Source organism: Ostrea edulis, chromosome 8 (assembly GCF_947568905.1).
Source record: "Ostrea edulis chromosome 8, xbOstEdul1.1, whole genome shotgun sequence".
In the NCBI taxonomy this organism is placed as follows: domain Eukaryota; kingdom Metazoa; phylum Mollusca; class Bivalvia; order Ostreida; family Ostreidae; genus Ostrea; species Ostrea edulis.
Window position 1 is genome coordinate 16347827 of NC_079171.1, and position 27739 is coordinate 16375565.

Sequence of the window (27739 nt, forward strand, 5' to 3'; positions counted from 1 at the left end):
TCGTGCGATGGCCTTACAACAAATATCAAGATGTTTATCATACAAGCGACAGCGGAACAGTACGCAGTAATCATACAAGCGACAGCGGAACAGTATGCAGTAATTATACAAGCGACAGTGGAACAGTACACAGTAATTATACAAGCGACAGTGGAACAGTACACAGTAATTATACAAGTGACAGCGGAACAGTATGCAGTAATTATACAAGCGACAGTGGAACAGTATGCAGTCATTCCATACCCAGACTGTTGGCCTGTGATTCGTTGGCGGCACGACTCCCCCCATCATTACTCTTGTTGCTCTGTGCTGCTGTGTCCTCATACTCATCTTCTTCTCTAAAACACAAAATACAAAATTCTTTGTGTGATACAGGAAAGTATGATAAAACAGGCAATTATTTCCAACATGACAAAAGTATCAGCAGTTCACTTTCATTTTACCACACCCACAAATGATTCCAGGAAGTTTAACTTACATTATCAGAACTTTCATGACACAAGTAATAGTGCTTTAAAAATTCAAAACATACTAATGCTGGATCCCCCCCTAAAAAAATCCTATATCCTACACCTTGAAATAAATTCATACTTATTCAATCTTACGAGTTCAAGATACAATTGACATTAAATACTGCACATTAAGCTACTTATAACATAGAGGAACAGACAGAAGAGAGATGAAAATCAATATCAGGCAACACTTTAAATCAATCAGGTAGAAATTGTAATATGACAATGTGTAACTGACGACTTCAGCTTCTCCATCGCCAACTTGCAATGTTCATGGTAGCAATATTCCATTATCACCTGCATATGGTGTTTACATCTCTCAAATTATTCAGTACACAAGAGCTTGTTCTGCATATGTCCAGTTTTTAAATCCAGGCAGGTACTGACAAATAAGTTGATGTTACAGGGTTTCAACAGTCTCATTTAAAGTCAGCATTACCCAAATGCCAATACAACCTATCATCGGGTCATGTTTCATACTAATTGTTAGGTCATTCTTGGCACACTGATTTTGACTACAGATAACTCTGTACACCTGGTCAAGATACAGGGCTCACAGCGGATGTTACCAGTTGACAGGGGATACTTACTCCTCCTAGGCACCTGATCCCATCTCTGGTGTGTTCAGAGGTCCATGTTTGCCCTACTCTGTATTCTTTATAGGAGTAATGTTATGAAATTGATCACTGATCGTTATATGATCATTGATCGTTATCTTAATCTTTCCTTGCAACATTCTAAGTAAAATTCAAAGCTAGCCCTCAGAGGTTTAAACAAGGTCACTATCCAATCACATAGATGTCAAAAGAGTCAGATAGAGAGAACAACAATTTGAAAATGATAGATCATTAAAATTAATGTAAATTAAAACACTACTTTGATGAGAGAAAGAAAGAAGAGAATCCCACAAGTTGAAAATAACACCATTTTAAATTACTAAAGTTACATTCATAAAACACTGATTTGCAAAGTTGTGCCCACCATAAGCAATAATGGTAAAACTCGGAACAATTGTCAACAAATCTGCAGCATGAACCCATTAAACATGTAAAAGCTTCCAAACATACGCCATGTGATAGCTAATCAATACACGGTTAGGGAATCCTATTCATGCACACTCCACTACTGCAGCCCCCTCTCTCCCCTGATAGACCTCAGCGGCAGGCCACCATATTGATTTTGTCGGTCATGTCCTGCTCATGCAAGGGAACAACATTCAACAGTTAAAGTGCTGCAACAGCTGGAGTTTTCACTGGGAAGACAACAGTCAATCTACTCCAAGTTTCACTCTTAAACATGAAATAATATTGCACTTAACAAGGAAATCTCCAATTTAATGGATCACATCTCAAAATGTTCATTACTCGTTACATGTAAACATGACCTTAACTTATGACCTTTGACCCCAACATCTTCCTATCTTCTCCCCACCTGCCATTTCTATATAGATGTCAGTGTATGCGATTGAAATCTGGAATCTTGGTCTGCTTAAAGATCAACAATACATGTTATTTTACACTGTGCTCTATATCCTCAACAATACATGTTATTTTACACTGTGCTCTATATCCTCAACAATACATGTTATTTTACACTGTGCTCTATATCCTCAACAATACATGTTATTTTACACTGTGCTCTATATCCTATAGTCTTGATAAACATGATACTCTTCAAAAATTTATAGCTGCTATTGAAAATAATACACTGGAAAATTAGCTGCTATTGAAAATACTGTGGAATCATTTTTATTCGTGGGGGCCAATGTTCGTGGGTAAGCAAAATTTTGCTGGTTTATGGGGACGTACTTTCGTGGGTAAGCGATAAAATGCACTAAGAGAGGTAACTCTACTTGCTTAAAAAAAAAATGCTCGAGGATACATAAATTTGTGGGCAAGAGTGACCCACGAACATCAACCCCCCCCCCCCCCCCCCCCCCCCCCCCCCCCCCCATGAACAGTGAAGATTTCACAGTAACACACCGCCCTTAATAATACGACTCTCTCAATAATTTTCTGTCATTAAATTAAGCTACTAATGTTGTTTAGATGTGTGAATAAATCCTCCAAACGTTTGTTTTTTGATAAGATTTCATTTTGAAAATATTACATATAATCAAAGTAATCAATCATAGTGTGCAATCAAATTAAATATAAATATAGTCTAAGCATTAAAACCATCATAATCTGAGCTCGCTCCTCATGAACCTCCTCATAACAAGCAGTGAAATAATCTTCATTCAGAATCTAGATATCAGAATTGTTAGTTAAATCATCGTTAACACTGTCACATCGGGCATGTCAATTATCATTGATCAGAAAACAATCTTGAAAACAATCACTCATTTCTTACCAAAATTGTGACTTATTTTAAAATTTTATGCTAAATTTAAGTATCTAACATTGCAAGAGTATATATCTATGTATATAGTGATTGATTGTGTCTTGTTTAACGTCTCACTCGAGAATTTTTCACTCATATGGAGAGGTAACAAAGACCAGTGAAGGGCTTCAAATTTAGGCTTATGCTCAGCACTTATGAACATTGAGCAGTGAGGGTTCTTTAGCTTGCCACACCTGTGACATGGGACATCCGTTTTTAAGGTCATCTCCGAGGACCCATGACATTCACACCTTATGCCGAGCATTTGGCGATGGAACTGTCACTACCTGTTTTAACGACTTAGGTCTGTCAAGGCCGGGATTCGAACCCTGCCTTCCGCATGCGAGGCAAATGCTCTAACCTCTAGACCACCGCGGCGTATATGTTAATTACCATTTTTCATTCCTTCATGAAGGTTATAAAATATAATGTAAATGCTTACTGCCTTCCATTACACAGATTTAGAGTTCTTCATTTTTATCTTACAAATTACAATGGCTTAATTAATAAACAATATGAATTTCTCATAACCCACTAAAATTATTCATAAAGAAGTAGGTACAGTTTCTACAGTCATCTTGCCTAGAAAATGTATGATTTCAGTGGGAGTCACAAAATCTGGCATTCAAATAAGGAATGTATAAGCAAACCCCAAAAATACGTTTAACTTAATAATCTAAAATTGCTTTGTGTTGTATGATAGGAGCGTGAAGTTGGCATAAAATTGTCCAAATCAATGAAAAAAATCAGGAGGTTTCCTTTCAGAAAACATACAACCCACGCATGCATCAAGCAAATTCATATGCAAATACATTTTTTATCTTCTATCAATACACAATATATATTACAGAATATAATTTAAATTTTTTCGACGGATGGGCACCTTTCAAGCCTTATCAAGCTCTTTTTGCAAAAAGGCAGGGAAAAGTGTTATTCATGATGTAATAATGCTATCAAATAAGCAGCAACTCTGATTTAATAAGTTGAAATAGTATACTTGTACTTGGCATATATTTCACTTACTTAAAACACAGATAAAGCTTGATTCAAGACACGTTTAAAACAAAGAAATTTTTTGGGCCTTTTTATGTACACAATCGTACTGTGTTCTGTGTAACATTGTTTCTGTCAAACTCAAATTGACTTATAACAGTAATGTGAAACTCTGGTATAATGATGATTTAAAATTTCTACTCTTGAAATACAAATATAAGCAAACAAAACTGTAATAAATCAATTTTCCTGCTACCTAATGACATTAATTTGGCACCTCTCTATCTTTTTCCTACCTAATGACATTAATTTGGCGCCTCTCTATCTTTTTCCTACCTAATGACATTAATCTGGTGCCTCTCTATCTTTTTCCTACCTAATGACATTAATTTGGTGCCTCTCTATCTTTTTCCTACCTAATGACATTAATTTGGTGCCTCTCTATCTTTTTCCTACCTAATGACATTAATCTGGTGCCTCTCTATCTTTTTCCTACCTAATGACATTAATTTGGTGCCTCTCTATCTTTTTCCTACCTAATGACATTAATTTGGCGCCTCTCTATCTTTTTCCTACCTAATGACATTAATTTGGTGCCTCTCTATCTTTTTCCTACCTAATGACATTAATCTGGTGCCTCTCTATCTTTTTCCTAAGCTCTGCTATGACACTGTGAAGTTCTGTGATCCGCTCCTCATACCGCCCTGCTGTAATATCCAGTCTCTTCTCACACTCATGCTGCAGCCTCAGCTTATCTGCCTATAATACAAAACCGAGTGATAGGAAACCTGGGGATTCATAATAAAACAATTTCTATTTTCATGTATTTAATAAATACAACAGTGATAAAACTGTTACCACGCTGAATGTCTAATGTCATACGCACCCCCCTCCCTTGTTTTCTGTTAGTTTTCACCTAAAATTTTTAACCGTAATGCCAGTGCATCATGATCAGTCATTATGTGAACTGTTATCAGAATCAAAAAGTTGATAGACTGAATATGTTCATAAGCCAATCAATAAGTTCACAAGTTAATCAATATGTTCACAGGTTCAATCAATAAGTTCACAAGTTAATCAATATGTTCACAGGTTCAATCAATAAGTTCACAGGTTCAATTGATATGTTCAACGGCTCATTCAACAGCTTCACAATCTCTATTCATTTGTTCACATACTAAATCAACATGTTTATAAACTCGAACACTTTTGTAAGAAATAATGGTGTTGAATGTGACATCATTGTTGTGTCATCCTAAATCAGTGGAACGTCAAGTAATTATGTCATTGCTGTTTTTTTTTGTTTCTGTACATTCACAAGATGCATTGTTTTTCTGACTTAATTTTTACTGTTAATTATTACCACTAGTGCTGTCAGTATGGAACAGAAATTACTTTAAATTCTCTTAATTTTATACTACAACAGTTACACAAAGATAATCTCATTGTGAAAATAAACATCGTATACAAAAACATACACAATAATTCCCTATCTAAAACTACTTCTGCAGTGTAAATAAAACATACACTATATTCAGCAATCTATAAATAAATAAAACACTCTATATTCAGCAATCTATAAATACCTCTGCAGTGTAGATATACATACACAATATTCACCTATCTATCTCATCAGAAATCACTCCCCTAGAATAAGCAAACTTGTACAATATTCATATTTTGGGTCAGCATTATTGAAAACACCCCTGACTGAACAACACACATACAAGGTGATAAACCATTTTCCTTGGAATGTGTTTTCTGCACATAATGGATAAAACCTACCTGTAACCTGTTAATGGATGACCATGATAACACCTGTGTGTCTCTATAACCTGTTCACAGATGACAACATCTATAGAGCTATTGATGGATAACAACATCAACTTATACCTGTTGATGGATCATTGATTGATTGTATATTGTTTAACGTCCCTCCTATAACCTGTTGTTGGATCATTGATTGATTGTATATTGTTTAACGTCCCTCCTATAACCTGTTGTTGGATCATTGATTGATTGTATATTGTTTAACATCCCTCCTATAACCTGTTGTTGGATCATAGATTGATTGTATATTGTTTAACGTCCCTCCTATAACCTGTTGATGGATCATTGATTGATTGTATATTGTTTAACGTCCCTCCTATAACCTGTTGATGGATCATTGATTGATTGTATATTGTTTAACGTCCCTCCTATAACCTGTTGATGGATCATTGATTGATTGTATATTGTTTAATGTCCCTCCTATAACCTGTTGTTGGATCATTGATTGATTGTATATTGTTCAACGTCCCTCCTATAACCTGTTGATGGATCATTGATTGATTGTATATTGTTTAACGTCCCTCTTATAACCTGTTGATGGATCATTGATTGATAGTATATTGTTTAACGTCCCTCTTGAGAATCTTTCACTTATATGGAGATGACAATATTGCCGGTAAAGGGCTGCAAAATTTTAGGCCTATGCTCAGTGCTTACGGCCTTTGAGCAGAGAGGGATATCTTTATCGTGACATACCTTCTGTGACACGGGACCTCGGTTTATATGGTCTCATACATAGGACCATCCCATTTCATCGCCTCTTGCGACAAGGAAGGGGTACTGAGGACCTATGGATCACTACACCTACCTGTAACCTGTTTATTTGTAGACTGATGTACCTGTAACCTGTTGATTTGTAGGCAGATGTACCTGAAACCTGTTGATTTGTAGACAGATGTACCTGTAACCTGTTGATTTGTAGATAGATGTACCTGTAACCTGTTTATTTGTAGACAGATGTACCTGTAACCTGTTGATTTGTAGGCAGATGTACATGAAACCTGTTGATTTGTAGACAGATGTACCTGTAACCTGTTGATTTGTAGATAGATGTACCTGTAACCTGTTGATTTGTAGATAGATGTACCTGTAACCTGTTGATTTGTAGACAGATGTACCTGTAACCTGTTTATTTGTAGACAGATGTACCTGAAACCTGTTGATTTGTAGATATATGTACCTGTAACCTGTTTATTTGTAGATAGATGAATCCCTACACCTACCTGTAACCTGTTGATTTGTTTCTCTAGGACGTCTCGTTCACTGGTCACATGGTGGAGTCTGTTGTTTAGTTCAATTATCTCCCCTTTTAAAGATGTCAATGCTGCTAGATGGAGCTGCAATTAAAGAGATTGCACTTGATTATGTATTCCTAGCAGTAATTTCATTAATGACAAACAAATATTACTGAATATGCAAATTCTTTAAAAACAACATTCTAGCAATTCATGCAATAGCGTGTAAACAATTCTCAAATAATAAACATGTACATCTATGTACCCTTGTGCGTTTCCTTCTATAAATAAGGCTTTGGGCCAATGAATCAAGAAAAACTATAGTGGTCTAAACAGTTATCAACAAAATGATGTAATTATCTGTTCTGGAGTCAGTGAGGGGACTAATCAATACACAGTCATATACCTTTATTAACTATAAGTCATATAAAGTACTCAGCCTCTGTTTACATATACCTGTAGAATTCAAAACACTATCTAGCTACTAGGCTGTTCTTAGGAATATGTGTGCCACTTTAAGGTTATCAGTCTACAAGGACATCAGTCTACAAGGTTATCACAGTCTACAAGGTTATCACACTATAAGGACATCAGTGAACAAGGTTATCAGTCTACAAGGACATCAGTCTACAAGGTTATCAGACTACAAGGTTATCACAGTCTACAAGGCTATCAGACTACAAGGTTATCACAGTCTACAAGGACATCAGTCTACAAGGTTATCATAGTCTACAAGGACATCAGTCTACAAGGACATCACAGTCTACAAGGTTATCACAGTCTACAAAGATATCAGTCTACAAATATTATCAGTCTACAAGGACATCAGTCTACAAGGTTATCACAGTCTACAAGGTTATCAATCTACAAGGACATCACAGTCTACAAGGTTATCACAGTCTAAAAGGACATCAGTCTACAAGGTTATCACAGTCTACAAGGACATCAATCTACAAAGTTATCACAGTCTACAAGGTTATCACAGTCTACAAGGACATCAGTCTACAAGGTTATCAATCTACAAGGACATCACAGTCTATAAGGTTATCAGTCTACAAGGTTATAACAGACTATAATGGTATCACGGTCTACAAAGTTATCACACACTACAAGGTTTTCACATCCTAAAAGGTTATCACAGTCTACAAGGACATCAGTCTACAAGGTTATCAATCTACTAGGACATCAGTCTACAAGGTTATCACAGTCTATAAGGTTATCAATCTACAAGGTTATCAGTCTACAAGGTTATCACACTCTATAAGTTTATCACAGTCTACAAGGACATCAGTCTACAAGGTTATCATAGTCTACAAGGACATCAGTCTACAAGGTTAACACAGTCTACAAGGTTATCAGTCTACAATGACATCAGTCTACAAATGTTATCAGTCTACAAGGTCATCACAGTCTACAAGGCTATCGGTCTACAAGGTTATCACAGTCTACAAGTTTATCACAGTCTACAAGGACATCAGTCTACAAGGTTATCACAGTCTACAAGGTTATCACAGTCTACAATGACATCAGTCTACAAATGTTATCAGTCTACAAGGTTATCACAGTCTATAAGGTTATCACAGTCTATAAGGTTATCAATCTACAAGATTATCACACTCTACAACTTTATCAAAGTCTACAAGGACATCAGTCTACAAGTTTATCACAGTCTACAAGGACATCAGTCTACAAGTTTATCACAGTCTACAAGGACATCAGTCTACAAGGTTATCACAGTCTACAAGGACATCAGTCTACAAAGTTATCAGTCTATAAGGCTATCAATCTACAAGGTTATTACACTCTACAAGTTTACCACAGTCTACAAGGACATCAGTCTACAAGGTTATCAGTCTATAAGGACACCAGTCTACAAGGTTATCACAGTCTAAAGGGGCATCAGACTATAAAGGTACCAGTTTAAAAGGTTACCAGATTACAAGGGCATCAGTGATCATTGTATATAACAAAAGACCTTTAAAATAGGATCACAAATGTTAAAAGACCAATGTCCTATGATCCTATCATGAACAGTTTCAAAGTTCTAGGATGTGACAGACATTATACACAAAGTTCTAGAATGTGACTGACAGTATATACACAAAATAATTTCTAAATGTTGCTGCAAATCACAGGCAACACAAAAAACATCTTGCATGTTTTAAAGAAAAAGCACATGTTCACTTGTAGGATATAGTCACAATCTGATAATTATGGTAATTAAATGTCTCACATATTCTGGCTCTTTCTCTCTCTTCACGTTGTCAACAGGTTCATGTCTTATCATTTTATTAGTAGTGATGTGCATCTTCCTTGATATGAGTTCTTTCTCATCATACGACCAAGAGCGCTTATATACGTGACAAGGGGGTATTGGGTAAGAATGGGGGCAAGGTCTTGTCAAGGACTCGTATTTTGCTAATCTTAGTTTAACCAGCTCTCCAAAATTTTTGTCCTTTTTATGATTCATAATTGCATTTTAAATCTTTAAAATCACATGAAAATCACTTCAGTAGAAGTCATAAGGCCAAATAATTTTAATCCATAATATCGAAAAATGCAAAAATAAAAAAAATTCTCAATCCAAATCAAAACTTCAAAAATGTAAATTGAAAAAAATAATCCTGGCATAAACTCCAATTTGAAATGATCCAAAACATTAGTCTTAAGGCAAAATTCATAACATCCGAGAATTCAAAACACATATAACTTCAACAATTTTTATATCATGTCCATTGAGCACTGAACAATACTGAAGTTTGAGTATCCAGAAATGATACACTTTTTCCTATCACTCATTTTCATTATATCAAAATTTCCAACTGAATCCTTCCTGGGACTAGACTTAAACCATGTCCTACAGATCAATGTCATCCATATCTAAATCATATAACATCCAGGATAAGTAAAAAATTCTAATAATGATCACAAACATTTGTTAATGCGACCTTAAGCGTACGTTGGAAAAATTGACCCATACTGAGGCTCACAGGGGGATCTTCCTTCTTTAAAAAAAAGTTTATTTTTCCAAAGAGCTTTTCAACTTGCTATAACCTTACACAACATCAGTTAACCCCCACCCACCCCCCAAAAAAACACTTTGAAATTCTAAATTACTGCACCCAAGACTTTACTTAAGGCCATCTCAAAATTTTGTCTGTCAAACAGATAAATTAAGTAAAAGTCTATTATAAAATTAGCAGTGGTTTGTCTCACAACTGCCAATAAATGTAAAATTTTGAAGAGATTGGGTGAGGATCTTAACATTTTCCAAGGACCTGGGGTTGAATTTCTGAACCTTGTATTTAATGATGGAGGTATAGCAGTCTCCTAATGCTGTCATACCGAATGTGAAATATATAATCTGACAGTAGATCAGAGTATTGTGAACTAAGCTCAGCCAGATACAAATACTTATCCACAGGGACCTCTAAACACTTAAACAATTTAATCATCATAAGTTATATATACACCAAGAATCAGGAAATGTTAGTTCCTTCCTCAATACAGTTTGGTTCAGTGAGAATAAAAACAAAGTAACATTGTAGCCTAAAAAGTCTCAAGCTCTACAGTAATTCCAAGGCCCAAATAATAGCTAGCACATATCACAATTCAAAACAACAGCAAAATAATAGCTAGCACACATCACAATTCAAAATAACAGCAAAATAATAACTAGCACACATCACAATTCAAAGTAACAGCAAAATAATAACTAGCACACACCACAATTCAAAATAACAGCAAAATAATAGCTAGCACACATCACAATTCAAAATAACAGCAAAATAATAGCTAGAACACATCACAATTCAAAGTAACAGCAAGCAAAAATTAATGTATTGTACTTCTCAGAAATAAATTCAAAAACTAAAATTGCATTCTGACATGTCAATCCTTGTATCTGATTTAAAAGGGGGGGGGGGGGTATTAACTGTCAAAGTCATCTTTGTCAGTTTTTACTAAAATGACTAAGCTTTACAGTACATAAAAATCACCACTGACATTTAAATACATATATCTTGCAATCTTTTGATTTTGACATTAACATAAACACTTAATCACCTGATGTGTGTAGGGGTGGGGGGGGGGGGGGGGGGGCTGGTTTTACAGTATAAAAACTATTCATTACAGTGTGCCTCATATAAGATGTAATGATGCACCCAAGTTATTATTGTAAGACAAGTTTCATTTACATGTATCAACACTTTGCACAAGTTACGTCCCTTGTCCGCCATCTCCAGGTTAAAAATCGTATTTCCCTGCGTTGGCCTTTATAATTTTCTGATCTGTAGTTTTGACATCTGTTATTTTTCCATCAATTGCAGTCAACTACAATAATATGCCACAGGGTGGGGCAACCCATAAACTTGTATGAAAGCTTGATAATTAGCTAAAATTCACAATATAAATAACATTTACATTTGGTCAGGTAAAGAAGGAAAACTTGGTTTTTCACCAAATGATCTTTGGCTGACCCCGCAAAGGGATGTAACTCACACTTAAATGTTGATACATCTATTGGTTAACAAGGTTACTGAAAAGTAACAGTAACCCTGCTGAAACCAAGGGCAAATAACATGACATTAAAATGGATTGTATTTTTGCATGCAAAGAAAAAACTGATGATGTTTCTACCTTGGAATGTATTCGTCATGATTCAGTGTATTGTGATGTTACATTATTTACCCTGGCTTGTTATATATGTAAAATTTATCTGACTTGAATTCCTTCTTGTAATCACTAGCTAATTACATGCATTTGGTTACATATAGGAAATAAATTAGTTATCTAGGTCCGATCAAGGGTGTACGGGGATTTACCCTGGCTTGTATTAACTTACACACAATGCAGCCTGCAGTTTAAAGGTGTAGAGAATATAGCCCGGGATTTCACCCTTCATTGTACCTGCATAACTCATAATATCCACCGCATTTTGCTACAAGTGGGGACAAAAATCCAGCATATTCCAGCTAACTTAATAAGCATGAAATAACATTAAAGAGTAGGGGTGTAGCCTCAATAGGCTCAAGTAGGAACAGCCTTACATATAATTTGTGATTTTCATGATCAATTCATAACATAAAATATAATGTGTTTTCATAAAAAAAAAATGGCTCCCCAAACTAAAAGTGTTCCAAATTATGATCCTTTCTCCTTAATGTACTGCATGGTATGGAGGAGAAAGCATGAGCAGGAACATGGTCATCATGAACTCTACTTTGTGCATTAAGGAAAAAGATGGAAAAAAGATTTGACATGTTGTGATCAATGTCACTGTTGTACATATATGATACAAATATAATGACTGTTATACTGAAGTACCAGTAAAAAAGTGAACAAACCCTTGTACATGAAAAAAAAAAAAAAAACTAATAAAACACTCCCCTTTGATCCACTGCAAATTGTAGGAAAACTTTAGTTCCTTGGGTCAGAACAACATCGTTAAATGATAATGAAGTACTGTGCAAAATTTCAAGGCTATCTGAAAAGCCATATAGGAGAAGTGTTCATAAGCTATTTTACATCCTCCACCCATCTTAGATCCACTATAACTTTGAGGATAACAATAAGATCCTCCTGTCCTGAGACATAAATATGAAGATAATGAAATGTTTATGTTTTTCTAGTGTTTAACGTAATACTATCTTTAAAATCAGGAAAATAGAATAATTAATTATTTCATTTGGATATTTCTTCAACACTCATGTCAACAGTATAATGTCATCCAGATGATAATGGTGATAAAGACTTTAAAATATTAAAGCGAGTAATTGATAATTTTCAATTTACAAATCTAGATATCAAGTTTATAATCCACAAAAAATTTAAAGACAATTTCAGTAAATGTGTATTGACTGACTCCATGCAGTGACAGTGTTGTGAATTACGGCTTAACAATAACACTCTGGCTAACCTCCATGCAGTGACAGTGTTGTGAATTACAGCTTAACAATAACACTCTGGCTAACCTCCATGCAGTGACAGTGTTGTGAATTACGGCTTAACAATAACACTCTGGCTAACCTCCATGCAGTGACAGTGTTGTGAATTACGGCTTAACAATAACACTCTGGCTAACCTCCATGCAGTGACAGTGTTGTGAATTACGGCTTAACAATAACACTCTGGCTAACCTCCATGCAGTGACAGTGTTGTGAATTACGGCTTAACAATAACACTCTGGCTAACCTCCAAGCAGTGACAGTGTTGTGAATTACGGCTTAACAATAACACTCTGGCTAACCTCCATGTCCAGATCTAGGTACTACATGTAGTACTCTTAAAAGTGGAATCTCCATCGCAAATCCAGATAATTTCAAAGTTGAAATTATAATCTAAGAAATTGCCTCCATATTTCACACAGTACATCAATGTATGAATATCACTTATATCAGAACAATCATATATTTGAAAAATTGCTGTCAAAGAGCATATGGTTCCAAATCTTGAATAAATATTCACTTGATATTAAAGAACAATAATCACTCAAAAATGAAATTTAGCAGGATATAAACACCACATGACCACACACAATAATACATTTGAGAAACCACCAATCATCAACCAATCATTATAATGTGATATAGGATATCGGAAGTAGTCACGGTTCGCCAATTAATAGCAAATAATTTTAAGGGGGGGGGGGGGGGTGTGCTAGTGAACATGTTTCCCATAGTATAGCTGTAGGCTATAGTTAAGACTTTTGGTACAAGATCCTGTATGTGTTGTTTTCAGCCACCTTGGATGAGAGACCGTCTCTGGGTGCAATACTCTGTTTCTGTTTTTTGCACACATATTGATTATATATTATTTGAACATTCTGATTCAAAAGGAAAGAAAATCACACACAGTCTAATCCTTTTCATATCATTTTACTGATCTGCCTTAATGTGAAATCTTAAAAGTTATATACATATATATATATATATATATATATATATATATATATGCAGTGTTCTTTCGATATCACCATAGGAATAACAAGAGTTGTAAGAAGACAACATACATAGCTCGATCGCCAGAAAGTTTAAGTAACTTAAATTAGATCAAAATAAAGTTTTTGAAAAATAGGTCAAAGTCCAAGGTTACTAGGTCAAAAGTTTTGATATCATTTCAAAGGCCTGCTCAGGAAGCATTTAGATATGAAACATCAAATCCCTATCCCCTTGGTTCAAACGATATAGCCAAAGTTAATGTTTTTAAAAAGTAGGTCAAAGTCCAAGGTCAATAGTTCTGGTAACAAAAGAAATGTCATCTAATGTGGCAACTATATTTATATCACTCTTGGTTCAAAAGATATAACAAAGGTTAAAGTTTTTGAACACTAGGTCAAAGTTCAAGGCAAAGGTCATTATTGGTCTAATGCCTTCAACCAAAACAAAGGTCTCTTTATTAGGCATCTATATGTAAAATATCAAAGCCTTATCCCTACTGGTTCAAAAGATATAGCCCAGATTAAAGTTTTTAAAAAGTAGGTCAATGTCCAAGGTCACAAGGTCAAAAGTCTTGATACCACAACAAAGGTCTTCATGGGGCATCTATATGTGAAATATCAAAACCCTATCCCCCTTGGTTCAAAAGATATAGCACAGGTTAAAGTTTTCCCTAAAAGTGACGCCGACACTGACTCCATGACAATAGCTAGCTCTCCAGACAGTCGTCCCAACGAGCTAAAAAGCATGTATTTTACATCAAGCTATAGAAATTACACAATTTCTGCAAATTATGCAATTTAACTCAATCAGAATAAAAAGTAATCAAGCTAATTTCCTATTTAATTATGTATTCTCCATGTTAGATAGTGAATGCCCCATTTCGAAATACTTATGATCATGTGATGTTGCACATGCAGTTTCAAAAGTAAAGAACTATAAGGCAACCTAGTGAAAGCATGTACGCGGCCTGCAGGCTGTTGACGGGACACATTTAGCGATACAGTCAGACGGAATTAAACAGGGTAAAGAGATCCACTTTGAGCAATAGAAGGGGAGTTAAATTCTATGTTTAACATTAAATAACCATTCAGTATGATTATATATCGACTATATATAACTCCCATGGTGTATCTAATAATATTTCCCTGTGTGCTTGTGCACAACAACCATAAATGTCACTCCTTCATAAATATGCACTAGAAAATCACCATTTTCTCCTTACATTCATTAGACCAGTACTCCTTTAGTACCTGTATATAATTTGTGGAAATTGTCAAGTCATTATTTTTCATAGTTAATTATCATCCCGACAAAACTTTGGTCTTGTTTTTAACATCGAACAAAATACTGTTTAATATGGCACATATACCTTTAATTAATGTGTCAGTTCTTTTTCATTTATTCTGGAGAACAAGGAAATAGGTGTATATGAGCACTGTACCAACGAAAGAGAGAAAAGAGGGGAAAAGATGATGAAATCTGTAAATGCTAATTAAGACACATGAATGAATCGGAATGAGAAACAAGTATCCGGGATGATGAAAATAGACACATGAATGAAACGGAATGAGAAACAACAGGAATGAGGAAATCACTGAAACAGACAAGATCACCTGACACGTGGGATTCTCCTCCACACAGCTGTGTTGTTTTTGTTGGTTGCCATGGTAACCATTCACATAAATCCTCTCATACTGAGGGGATTCTAAAGTTCCAGTGCCCTCCATGTCAGAAATTTTTACTTTCCAAAATGTCACTGGATAATTGTCTCAGCAGATGACAAGTGTCCGAGATTTAGAGGATTCAAGAATTCCTGCGAGAAGCTTTGTATTCACTTTTCTATAATCACACTGAGGTTGAAAAATCATCTCTCTAAATCAATTTGCTGATGAATTAAACATTCAAAACCTTAATCAGCTAACTCCCTTGTAAAATGTTCTTGATAATAATTATAAACCTACATGCTCAAATTCCAGAATTCCATTGATTTTGCACATATTGGCTTTCTACCAAATAATCCTAAATTCTCGGTGTAAATGATAGCATTAATTGACTAAAATTTCCAAAGTGTGTGTATTCCAATACAGATCAAACAATTCATAATGAATTTCGACCATCACAAAAATCTATTTAAAATGCCACCAATAAAATTCCCAACCTTCCAGTTAATTTTCTGTCAATAGAATAATATATGACCACCTGATGCACTGGTACTTGTACCGGACCAGGCCTACCTCAGCAGTTCTGCTCATTTTAAGACACTATAGCTCACAAGAACGGACTCTGATCATTCACAGAGAACAGAAATCAAGCATAAATCTCATGAACAGCATCAAAATTTTCCTGATTCTTCTAACGTGGTAATTCCAAATCAAACTAGAATCAACAGTTTCAAAATGAAATGAAATACATATAAAATCATCTCTAGTTCACTAGAACTATTTAAAATCCAGTCCTCCGAGAGCTTTAATAATATCAACAGAATCTTCTGTTCAGATTTTCACAATTATTCTGTCAATAATCATCCCCGAACATTTGTATCTCTTCATATAATGTTTCAATACATCGCTCAGAGGTATTCAATATTGCACTAACACAACTCCCACACGCTTCACAACATCACTAACATTTCTTATCCATCCTTTGGTTCAATCACCGTACATACATAAGTAATAAAATTTGCAAAATTTCCTTCATCAAAAATTATCCTCCCAACATTCATAATGGCAATGAAAATTCAATTCTCTATTGAGTGTCTGTTTGGTCGTCTGCTTACACTTATAACAGCTACTATCTGCCTCCTTGAAGAAAACTCAGTCTGCTGACTTCATGAGAGGCCAGACACACTTGCATGTATACAACACTACTCATGTACAATAAATATTCATATCAATGTCAGTTACTCTTAGATCCAATAAAGATGTTTTCCAACACTGAAATTCTTTAAAATGAATCATACACCCAGAAAAAAAATCCACTGTGATATATTATAGGACGTTCTGCCTGATAGCTAATACAGTATGTTTATTCTTGATCTCTGATCTGAAGCTGAAGTGGCTATCATTGAATAGGTCGACCCATGAATATCCAGTGTGTAAAAATTACAGTTGCTGTCTTGTACTTGGATATCAGTTAAAGGACTGTGAATGAACTAGCAAATGTAGAATAGTTTTTTTTTAATTTTACAATCAAATTTATCAATTTCTTATTACATTTTGCTAGCTTATCAGTAAATATAACTATGATGATTAAAATTTGTTCATATGACTAACTTTTAAATCAAATATCATGGACTTTGACATACTTATTTCATATGATTTGAAAATAAAATGGACATGCAAATTATCAACAGTTTGCATGAGTCACTTGAATTTCCCATTCTTTGTCTTTTTTTACTTTAAAATTTAATTGCTTCTAAAGAATTCAGCAGACTACATTTTCAGCCAAACTGTTGCTGCTAGCATAGGGTTGTGTTGTAACTGTTGAATTCATCCATCTAGCATTCACAATTTACATTTCTGGCAATCAATATTAGGAATTCTGTGCACCGACTTTTCCCTTGGTTAATGATGTCTTATGCAAATACAAGACAGAAAGTCATGCACATGCAGTTTTAAAGATTGAGAAAAGCTCATATCCTCTGTGTGAATTTTCTGTGTGATCAGTGAAGCTAGGATTATGTGAATCACTATATGTAGTCTGTATTGATAGTGTGTTTTCTCTGTGAGTCCTCTGTGACTGTCAGTCTGTCTATATGTCTGTCTGTGAGTCCTGTGACTGTCAGTCTGTCTATATGTCTGTCTGTGAGTCCTCTGTGACTGTCAGTCTGTCTATATGTCTGTCTGTGAGTCCTCTGTGACTGTCAGTCTGTCTATATGTTTGTCTGTCTGTCTGTGAGTCCTCTGTGACTGTCAGTCTGTCTATATGTCTGTCTGTGAGTCCTCTGTGACTGTCAGTCTGTCTATATGTTTGTCTGTCTGTCTGTGAGTCCTCTGTGACTGTCAGTCTGTCTATATGTCCATCTGTGAGTCCTCTGTGACTGTCAGTCTGTCTATATGTCTGTCTGTGAGTCCTCTGTGACTGTCAGTCTGTCTATATGTCTGTCTGTGAGTCCTCTGTGACTAACTATATGTCTGTCTGTGAGTCCTCTGTGACTGTCAGTCTGTCTATATGTCTGTCTGTGAGTCCTCTGTGACTGTCCATCTGTGAGTCCTCTGTGACTGTCAGTCTGTCTATATGTCTGTCTGTGAGTCTTCTGTGACTGTCAGTCTGTCTATATGTCTGTCTGTGAGTCCTCTGTGACTAACTATATGTCTGTCTGTGAGTCCTCTATGACTGTCAGTCTGTCTATATGTCTGTCTGTGAGTCCTCTGTGACTGTCAGTCTGTCTATATGTCTGTCTGTGAGTCCTCTGTGACTGTGTCTGTCTGTGAGTCCTCTGTGACTGTCAGTCTGTCTATATGTCTGTCTGTGAGTCCTCTGTGACTGTCAGTCTGTCTATATGTCTGTCTGTGAGTCCTCTGTGACTGTCAGTCTGTCTATATGTCTGTCTGTGAGTCCTCTGTGACTGTCAGTCTGTCTATATGTCTGTCTGTGAGTCCTCTGTGACTGTCAGTCTGTCTATATGTCTGTCTGTGAGTCCTCTGTGACTGTCAGTCTGTCTATATGTCTGTCTGTGAGTCCTCTATGACTGTCAGTCTGTCTATATGTCTGCCTGTGAGTCCTCTGTGACTGTCAGTCTGTCTATATGTCTGTCTATCAGTCCTCTGTGACTGTCAGTCTGTCTATATGTCTGTCTGTCTGTCTGTGAGTCCTCTGTGACTGTCAGTCTGTCTATATGTCTGTCTGTGAGTCCTCTGTGACTGTCAGTCTGTCTATATGTCTGTCTGTGAGTCCTCTGTGACTGTGTCTGTCTGTGAGTCCTCTGTGACTGTCAGTCTGTCTATATGTCTGTCTGTGAGTCTTCTGTGACTGTCAGTCTGTCTATATGTTTGTCTGTGAGTCCTCTGTGACTGTCAGTCTGTCTATATGTCTGTCTGTGAGTCTTCTGTGACTGTCAGTCTGTCTATATGTCTGTCTGTGAGTCCTGTGACTGTCAGTCTGTCTATATGTCTGTCTATCAGTCCTCTGTGACTGTCAGTCTGTCTTGATGTATTTAATTCATGACAAATGTAAAATTGTTCTTTTAAATTTTGAAAAAAATCAGCTGCCAAAGGAATAAATCCATTGATTTAGCATGGCATGTTTAGTTACAGGCTCCAGAAGTATGCATCAAAATTGTTTACAATATCATTCACCTTTTTAAAGCTACAAAATTAGTACTGTTCTCTATAATGTATTGGAACCCACCATCTGTTTATTGATTTCGTAATCATAAAGTCAACAAAATTCCTTGCAACAAAAAATATTGGACGATTTGTAATTTTTCATTATCATCATTTAGTCCAGTTTGCTCTTTTCATGTGTTTCATTAGCCTAAGAGGAAATTCACCAGATTTTATCAACTTCCTAATTTGTGTAAACACTTGTCTGTTTGCACAAAAAATATTTCGGTAAAAGGTTCTTTTGATTTATGACTTGGTCTGATGTACTTCTATTGTGGAACATGTTCAAATTGATTTTTTTTTATCTGTGATTGCTAATGTTAAATGAAGACAGTCACAAAAAAGTGTACATAAAGGATGCTCCTTAGTGAAAGAAAAAAATAGTTTAACGTAATACCTAACAATTAGGAGATATATACTGAACAAAGTGGTGTTTATTAATGTGGATAGACCAGGAGAGGGTATCCCGTAAACCTAGGGAGGGGGACAAGGGGAGTTAGAGGCGTAGAAAAGGGGGGATAGAAGGAAGATATTATTAGAAAGGGGAGACAGTGAAGGGAGAAAAGAAATTAAAAGGGTAGAGGAAAGGTGGTCCAACTCCTCATTAAAGACTTAATCCTAAAGACTTTATGTAATAGTATCCCCCCCCCCCCCCCCCCAAGCTAGAGATCTGTAGCTAATGACTTAATAACTCTATAGGCAAGTCAGTCTAAATGATCAATGTAAGTATCTCCACGAGATATAACACAGAAACAATGCAGTAAGATGGAGGAAAACATCTCAATGGACATAGCTATACCCCTTCACTAAAAAAACTGTTTGTTCTATGTCCCTCATGATCTTTTCTTGATACTGCAACATCACCAGCTGTAGGTGAAGGGCCACAAATTTAGACCTATGCTTGGCATTTAGGGCTGTCGCAGTGATGGTTCTTGAATGTACCTATGCCTGTCACAACTTGGGACCTCTGGTTTTAAAGGGACATGGATATGATTTGACCTGAAAATTCTTAAATATTATTTTTCCACCTTTAATGTTTAGAATGCTTAACTAGAGTATTTCTAATGGTCAGCAAAATTTGAACGTCAGTTGTCTAGGAGAAATAGAGCTCACAATTTGTTGCCATGTTTTTGTTTACATAGGTTAAATATATTAGTAAATGTTTCGTTTAAACCAAATTTTTTCAATTTACAGTTAATTCTGAACACAATTATATATAGTTTCTAGTGTTTTGTCACATCCCATTTTGTTTTAAACATGCTATTTTCTATTAAGAATTCTATATGTAAACAAAAACATGGTACGAGTCTTGTTTACATAACAAAGAATTGTGAGTGCTGTATTTCACTCAACGACTGATATTCAAATTTTGGTTGACCATTAGAAATACCTTAGTTAAGCATTGTAAACAGTAAAAAAAAAAAAAAAACTGAAAATTTTAAGCTCAAATCGTGTCCATACCCCTTTAAGGTCTTATCCAAAAGACCCATGAGTCTCATTTCTAAATGCCAAGCATTTCGCAAAGCAGAGATCAATATTTTTTTTCACATCATAAGATTGACATAGTCATGGCACAAGTTGGACATGAACTCACAACTTCCTAGTTACATAGCGAACCTTCTAACCACTGAGATACTCTGACCAGTCCAACAACGTGGCTGATGAGCTTTGATACAAGGTGTTTTAGACTAGATATCCAACAACGTGGCTGATGAGCTTTGATACAAGGTGTTTTAGACTAGATATCCAACAACATGGCTGATGAGCTTTGATACAAGGTGTTTTAGACTAGATATCCAACAACATGGCTGATGAGCTTTGATACAAGGTGTTTTAGACTAGATATCCAACAACGTGGCTGATGAGCTTTGATACAAGGTGTTTTAGACTAGATATCCAACAACGTGGCTGATGAGCTTTGATACAAGGTGTTTTAGACTAGATATCCAACAACATGGCTGATGAGCTTTGATACAAGGTGTTTTAGACTAGATATCCAACAACGTGGCTGATGAACTTTGATACAAGGTGTTGTAAACTAGATATCCAACAACGTGGCTGATGAGCTTTGATACAAGGTGTTTTAGACTAGATATCCAACAACATGGCTGATGAGCTTTGATACAAGGTGTTTTAGACTAGATATCCAACAACGTGGCTGATGAGCTTTGATACAAGGTGTTTTAGACTAGATATCCAACAACGTGGCTGATGAACTTTGATACAAGGTGTTTTAGACTTATTCTGACATACAATTGCTAAAAATACACATCTGCTTTGCCTGGGTAAAAACAAAATATTGTCTCACAAGGACATTAAACTTGAAACATAAAAAGTAGAAGCCCTCCAAATGTCTTCTTTCAGCATCATTCTTTCAGTAATTTCTCATTAGCTACCATTGTTACTAATTTAGCATGAAAACAAAATCAAAATCTGAAGGTTTCCTTCCTTCTGTTTCTTCACAGAGAAATCAATGTTAACATAAACATGATAAATGTGTGTAATCACTGATGGAAATTTGAGTTCCACATCTTAAAAAGCAACTTCACAGGAAAATAGTATCAATAATGCATCGTTAACATTAGTCTGGTGTTCTACCAGAATTTGATTTCTATAAGATTATTCATGCATAAAAAAGTATTCCTTAAATTCTTTCAAAAATTTCTATGCATTATTTACAGCAAATACATGTACTACTCAAAATCATGACTACCTTAAATACATGTATGTGTTACCCAAATTCAGCTCTACCTTATTTCTTTGCATATCTAAGGTAAGACACAAAATATATTCTACAATAGGTACAACACTCACTACATTCATATTTCTTAGACAGAATGTCTATACAGCTGCTATGTAACCATCTCAAACTGCTGGAAACAGCAAACTTATTAAGACTATGAGCATCCTATAATAAAATATCTCAAACCAAATTCTTTCTTTGTTAAACAAATGTGTTGTGTCAAAGAGAAGATAAATAATAATTACAGTTGATTTGTATACAAGACACATAGAATCCATCAACATCAGCCAGGAGCTACGTATTTATCACCATCATAAACCACACGTATTGTCTCCGTTCACACTACAGGTACTCCCGGACTCAGGGGGCGTGGCTAGGGACAATGCATATTTACCAACTGGATTTCTATCAACATAGAAACAAGTCATCACTATGGGAAATATCTCTTTTTATAAAACTTTTAACCTCAGTGTTAGATGGAAGGCTTTAACATGGCTGAGTAATGTCAATCAAATTTCTACGATTTGTCATATCCAAAATATTGCAAACTGTCAACTGCTAGTAATACATAGGACATTGTATACAGTCAGCATCTGCAAATCCTCATTCATCATTAAAATTCTGAATTCTGCCGATTATCCAGAATATCTTAATTGTAACAATAATGTGTGTACATTTATAGTCAATTAAGGTAACCTAACAAACTGAAAGATCAACCCATAAGTATAAACACATGTTACAGGTACAGACATTTTCATTTCTCACGCCTGTCAAGTTAGCTAACCAAAGCAACAGTAACACTAAATACACTTAACATAATCTAGAAAATATCAGATACAAAGACGTAAAGTAAAACAAACATTCCATCCATCGCTCAATATCAGTCTGACAGAATGGAGCATTCCTGAACAACCTGTCTGATGTGACATGTAGGATTTACACCCCATTGTAACAGGAAAGAAGAAAGTGCAGCACACCAGATGGGGATTAAATACCTGACTCTGGTCAGATGCTCTACCATGTTAAGCTATCTGAGCACTGGTGATTAAACCTACGACTCTACCAGGTGCTCTACCACCTTAAGCTATCTGAGCACTGGTGATTAAACCCACAACTCTTGTCAGGTGCTCTACCACCTTAAGCTATCTGAGCACCGGTGAGTAAATCCCGGACTCTGGTAAAGTGTTCTACCACGTTAAGCTATCTGAGCACCGGTAATTAAACCCACGACTCTTGTCAGGTGCTTTACCAACTTCAGCATTATGAGCACCAGTGATTAAATCCCCGACTCTGGTCAGGTGTTCTACCATGTTAAGCTGAGCACTGGTGATTAAACCCATGACTCTTGTTAGGTGCTCTACCACCTTAAGCTATCTGAGCACCGGTGATTAAATCCCCGACTCTTGTCAGGTGCTCTACCACCTTAAGCTATCTGCACCAGTGATTAAACCCCAGACTCTGGTCAGGTGTTCTACCACCTTAAGCTGTCTGAACACTATTGATTAATTCCAACTATTTCCTCTCTATCCCAGGATAACAGTGGCATCCCTCGCTGAGTTGAGCTAATGAACATGCAATACTCACCCTGTTTGCAATGTCTAGGATTTCCATTCCTACAGTGTCATCCTGAGCCAAGCGTAGGAGCCGGGGATTATGGGATTCCACGAGCTGGTGTAAGCTGGCTGGCTCCGGACTCATGTCTCTGGCCCCACTGTCGTAATCTAGACTGTCAGGTTTACCGGAGCAGGCTCCTACAAATTTTTAGTTCAATTTTACTTGTCTTCATATAGTTATTTTCAAAGTAATTACAACATGGGCATAGGTACTTGGAACTGAAACATTCAGATCTTTAATATACTTGTACATTTCTAATGCCGAGGGTAAAAACAATCTTACCAAAGCTATCACTAGACATTGTGGGCCATGAAGTTACATTGTCAGGATTACGTAATGCCCCACTCAAATCTGAATAAATTCCTTGATCCTCTACACCAAGACTCAGATCAAGCTCCTCATTCTGTACCTACAAAATTAATGTCAAATTCTACTACACCATGCATAGCATGTTTCACACTGCTGCAATCAAACACAATGAGATTAGTTACATTTCATTGTTAATGCTTTTCTACATGTAGCCCTTTTCCTAAAAAAAATCTTGACAAGATGAAAATAATAAAACACTGCATTTCCTTTATAATTTTTCACCCATATATTTCTGTATGAGCAAATTGAAATATGTACATAGGCAATAAAAGTTGTGTCCTTACTCAGCTAGGACACAGTGACACTCACTTGAGTATAAGGCACAGAAATCATTTTTCTCTTACTCGTAAGATTTTTTTTGTGAAAAGGGTCCCAGAACTGTAGAACATCAACTAAAGCCTTCATAATCAACCTACTGTCATTTTCATCAATAAGAGGTATACAATTTTTTAAAATATATTTCCATGATGAATAAGGACCTGGTCATAATTGTTCCCAATAAAGCTAAAATGCCACATGATAATACTTTATTTCAAATCAATTGTGCCTCATTTTCAATACACTGTTCATGATAAAATTGCCCTATGACTCAAGCAGACTATGTATTTAGTATAGAAAGCTTAATATTCCAGTATTCTTTGTTTATCCATGTAACATGTTTATTGTGTTAGCAGTTATCCTTTAAAGTTGAGAATCCACGAGTTTATCTGAAACCAGCCTAGTGTATATATCTTTCTAATTAGCATCAATTGAGGTTTACGGAGATTATATGTTTAAAAATAAAAACTTCAAAAACTCCTTTCTCATAAAAAGTGATGTTATAAAATTGTTTAGTCAAATGCAGATCAACATTAATTTTGAACATTGATTAATCAGCTGGCACCATGAATTTTAATTTATTGGGAGTAAGCTGTATGTTATTTAGAGTTGAGAATCCACAAATTTATCTTAACCCCACAGCCAGTCTAATGTGTATTTCTTTCTAATCAACATCAATTAAGCAATTTGTGTGAGGTATAGAGATAATGTTTATAAATACATAGACTCTATTCTCATGAAATGATGAATATTAGAAGCCAAACACACGACATTAGAAGCAGCTCCCTGACCATAAACTGAGAATATACTTTGAAATCGTTCTTATTCATGAAACATTCATATTTACAAGTCAATGAAATCTAATATGAGATAATATTTTGAATTTGATTCAAAATAATGATAAGATAATCCATGTGATTTCAACAAAGTAAGTGTACATAATGTTTTAAGTCTATTCTCAGTTTACGGTCATGGAGCCTGGTCTATAAAATATATGATAATAAATAAGCCATAATTATATCATGAAAATTTTTCCTTCCACCCCATATCACTGAAAGGGACAAGCGGACAATTGGCCCTTTTAATCAGTTGGTAAAAATGCCCCGCGTCCTACAGGATGCCCTTAGACATTATTTTTTTTCTGGTTCCCTCCAGTAAATCAATCACTGGTGATTGCAGACATTACGCATATTCACATACTCATGCATGCAGTCAAAGTTTTTGAATCTCTTTACATTCAGTGGACATGACTGACAACATTTTGGTTATTCTGGCAAATATAATTTATCTGTCAGTCGAAATGTTCAACTAGGGCCACTTTTTTTATTCATTACCTGTCCTCTGAAGCGGAGGAAGTCCTGGAATGTGATCTTGCTCTGGGACCGCAGACCCAGCTGTTCCATTATCTCCTGTGCCATGTCCTCCATGTTCAGCTGCCGACACATATAGATGAAGTCATCACTGGAGAGTAACAGAACAATTAATCGTCTCAGTATCATGACCATAATGTGATTGATATTGTGGTAATTGTTCATATTACATACATGTATCAGTAATAGTACAGGCAGTCTGTGGCTCAAGAAGCCAGCCAGCTCTAAACACTATAGTGAATGGACAAGATTCAAGCATTTTACAGCAAACATTTAGAAAATTCTTCTCGACGTATTCATAGGATGCACTAAGATGTGATATTTTGTCTACAACAACTACAGATTGAATATATTATTCTTTTGATACACAGAAAACTTGGTGTCGCAGTTCTTGTTTTTGTGTTAAGGTCATTTTACAAGGCCATAATCTTTTTATATTTCAATCTTTTTTGTAAAGCGAAACTACTAAACACTGGCAAATGAAATAAGAAACATGGAATAGTAAATTTCTTCTTCTGATTTTAAGATTTTCACATATATTGACCACTGAAGCAATAGTCAATATGTGAAAATCTGAAATAATGTCATACTTCTGTTGCTTAGATCTTTGGACTTATAATAATACTGAAGTAATAAGGCGTATTAGACATCAAATAAAGCACAAGCATTAAATCATACCATAGAAGTCAGAGAAAACGATTTTTACAAATATTTCTCCAAGGTGAATCATCACATTAAGAAAAAATATATGAAAAGAAATTCCCTTTGAACTACTGAGAAAGTTGTATCTATAGATAGATAGTTGTGCAAACTTTACACAGCATACCATTGATCTTTTTTTGGCATTTGGCTTGTCAATTTCTTGAAAATTTCTCATCAATCTGACAAGTGTTTGTCTAAAATTCCAATTGTGAAAGACAATATTTGGCTTACTTCTGACAAGTTCAAAAAACTCAGAACCACCTACCAGTAATCAATTAGCTAAATCAACTCCAAAATGCAAATTTAAATGACCTGGAAATTGGTAGGGACTGAGGGTTCCCTGGGATTGCTGCTGAACAAACACCAGATGGATTTAGAACCATAAGAGCAGGAGAGTCTTCTGCACCACTGACTTTAAATGACTGTTGAATTAATTATCTTTGAAATTTGTGCAAAACATTTAGTGCAAACTTTTCTCTAAACTTTATTATGCAAATTATTAGATAATTCAGTGATTAGGCCTAAAAAATATTCTGTGTTTCCGGTAATCTGACCAGTTCTATTTTTGAGCCCCAAACCAAAATCTATTTAAGGTGGGTCCTTAGTCCTGGATTTTTGGGGTTTAGGTAGCATTTTTTTGTTTGGAATCAATAAATTAACATTCAGAGTAATGAGAAAATGCAAATTAGTTAAGGATTTCCATATTAATTTTCATTACAGACGCTACTGAAGTCATGTACCCCTATGTAGATTTTTATGAAATTCATTGGAAACATTATTTGTCGTTATTTTAAAATGAAAACAACAAGAAAATTGTTTAATTGCATTTATTTATCAAGAAACATATCAATAACTAAAGCACATGTCATTTTCAATATGTTCATCAAGTTTTAGAATAATAAGTGCAGGATTATTGAATTAGCATTATTCTCCAAAATGTTAAAAAACGAATAAATGTGGACACAATTTCCTTTTAGCATGGTTTACATATCATTTTTCTGTTTATATTAGTAGATGTACATCTATTATAGTTATTTATGAAAAAAAATCCATACCTTTCCTTATAGCTTCTAGAGTATGTATACCCCCATAAAAAACCAAAGTCTGGCACCATACAGCTGAGCTATTCAAAATCACCCATGGATTAAAATTTTATGTAATTTCACGAAAAGACACAGATAATGATTCCTTATCACCATGGTAAAATGTTTGTGAAAAATAAAGGAAATCTATCGCATAATGGACTTGATAAATAATTTATTGAAAACGGAGTTATTGTCCTTGGATTCAATATTTTGAAACATATCATTGACTATTCAAATATAACTAAGACTTTTGAAATATTTTATGGCTGACAATTTTTTTTAAAAATAACTATTGAAAAAGACTCCAACAAAATTTATGTTCCA

General features: G+C 35.3%; 1 protein-coding gene across 3 annotated transcripts in view; it reads right to left on the reverse strand.

Annotated features, from left to right (window-relative positions):
* Window positions 1–27739, reverse strand: part of LOC125661821 (colorectal mutant cancer protein-like) — a 52275-nt gene that overhangs the window by 19140 nt on the left and 5396 nt on the right. Inside the window, exons 2-7 of one of the 3 annotated variants that reach the window (XM_048893929.2) lie at window positions 25593–25719; window positions 23854–23980; window positions 23542–23708; window positions 6941–7054; window positions 4504–4646; window positions 244–338 (exon numbers count right to left, since the gene is read on the reverse strand). In XM_048893929.2, coding sequence (XP_048749886.2) covers window positions 244–338; window positions 4504–4646; window positions 6941–7054; window positions 23542–23708; window positions 23854–23980; window positions 25593–25719 — 773 coding nt within the window. Of the gene's footprint in view, window positions 1–243; window positions 339–4503; window positions 4647–6940; window positions 7055–9185; window positions 10030–15503; window positions 16921–23541; window positions 23709–23853; window positions 23981–25592; window positions 25720–27739 lie in introns of those variants that run through there. The other 2 variants (XM_048893931.2, XM_048893930.2) reach the window with 2 other exon arrangements.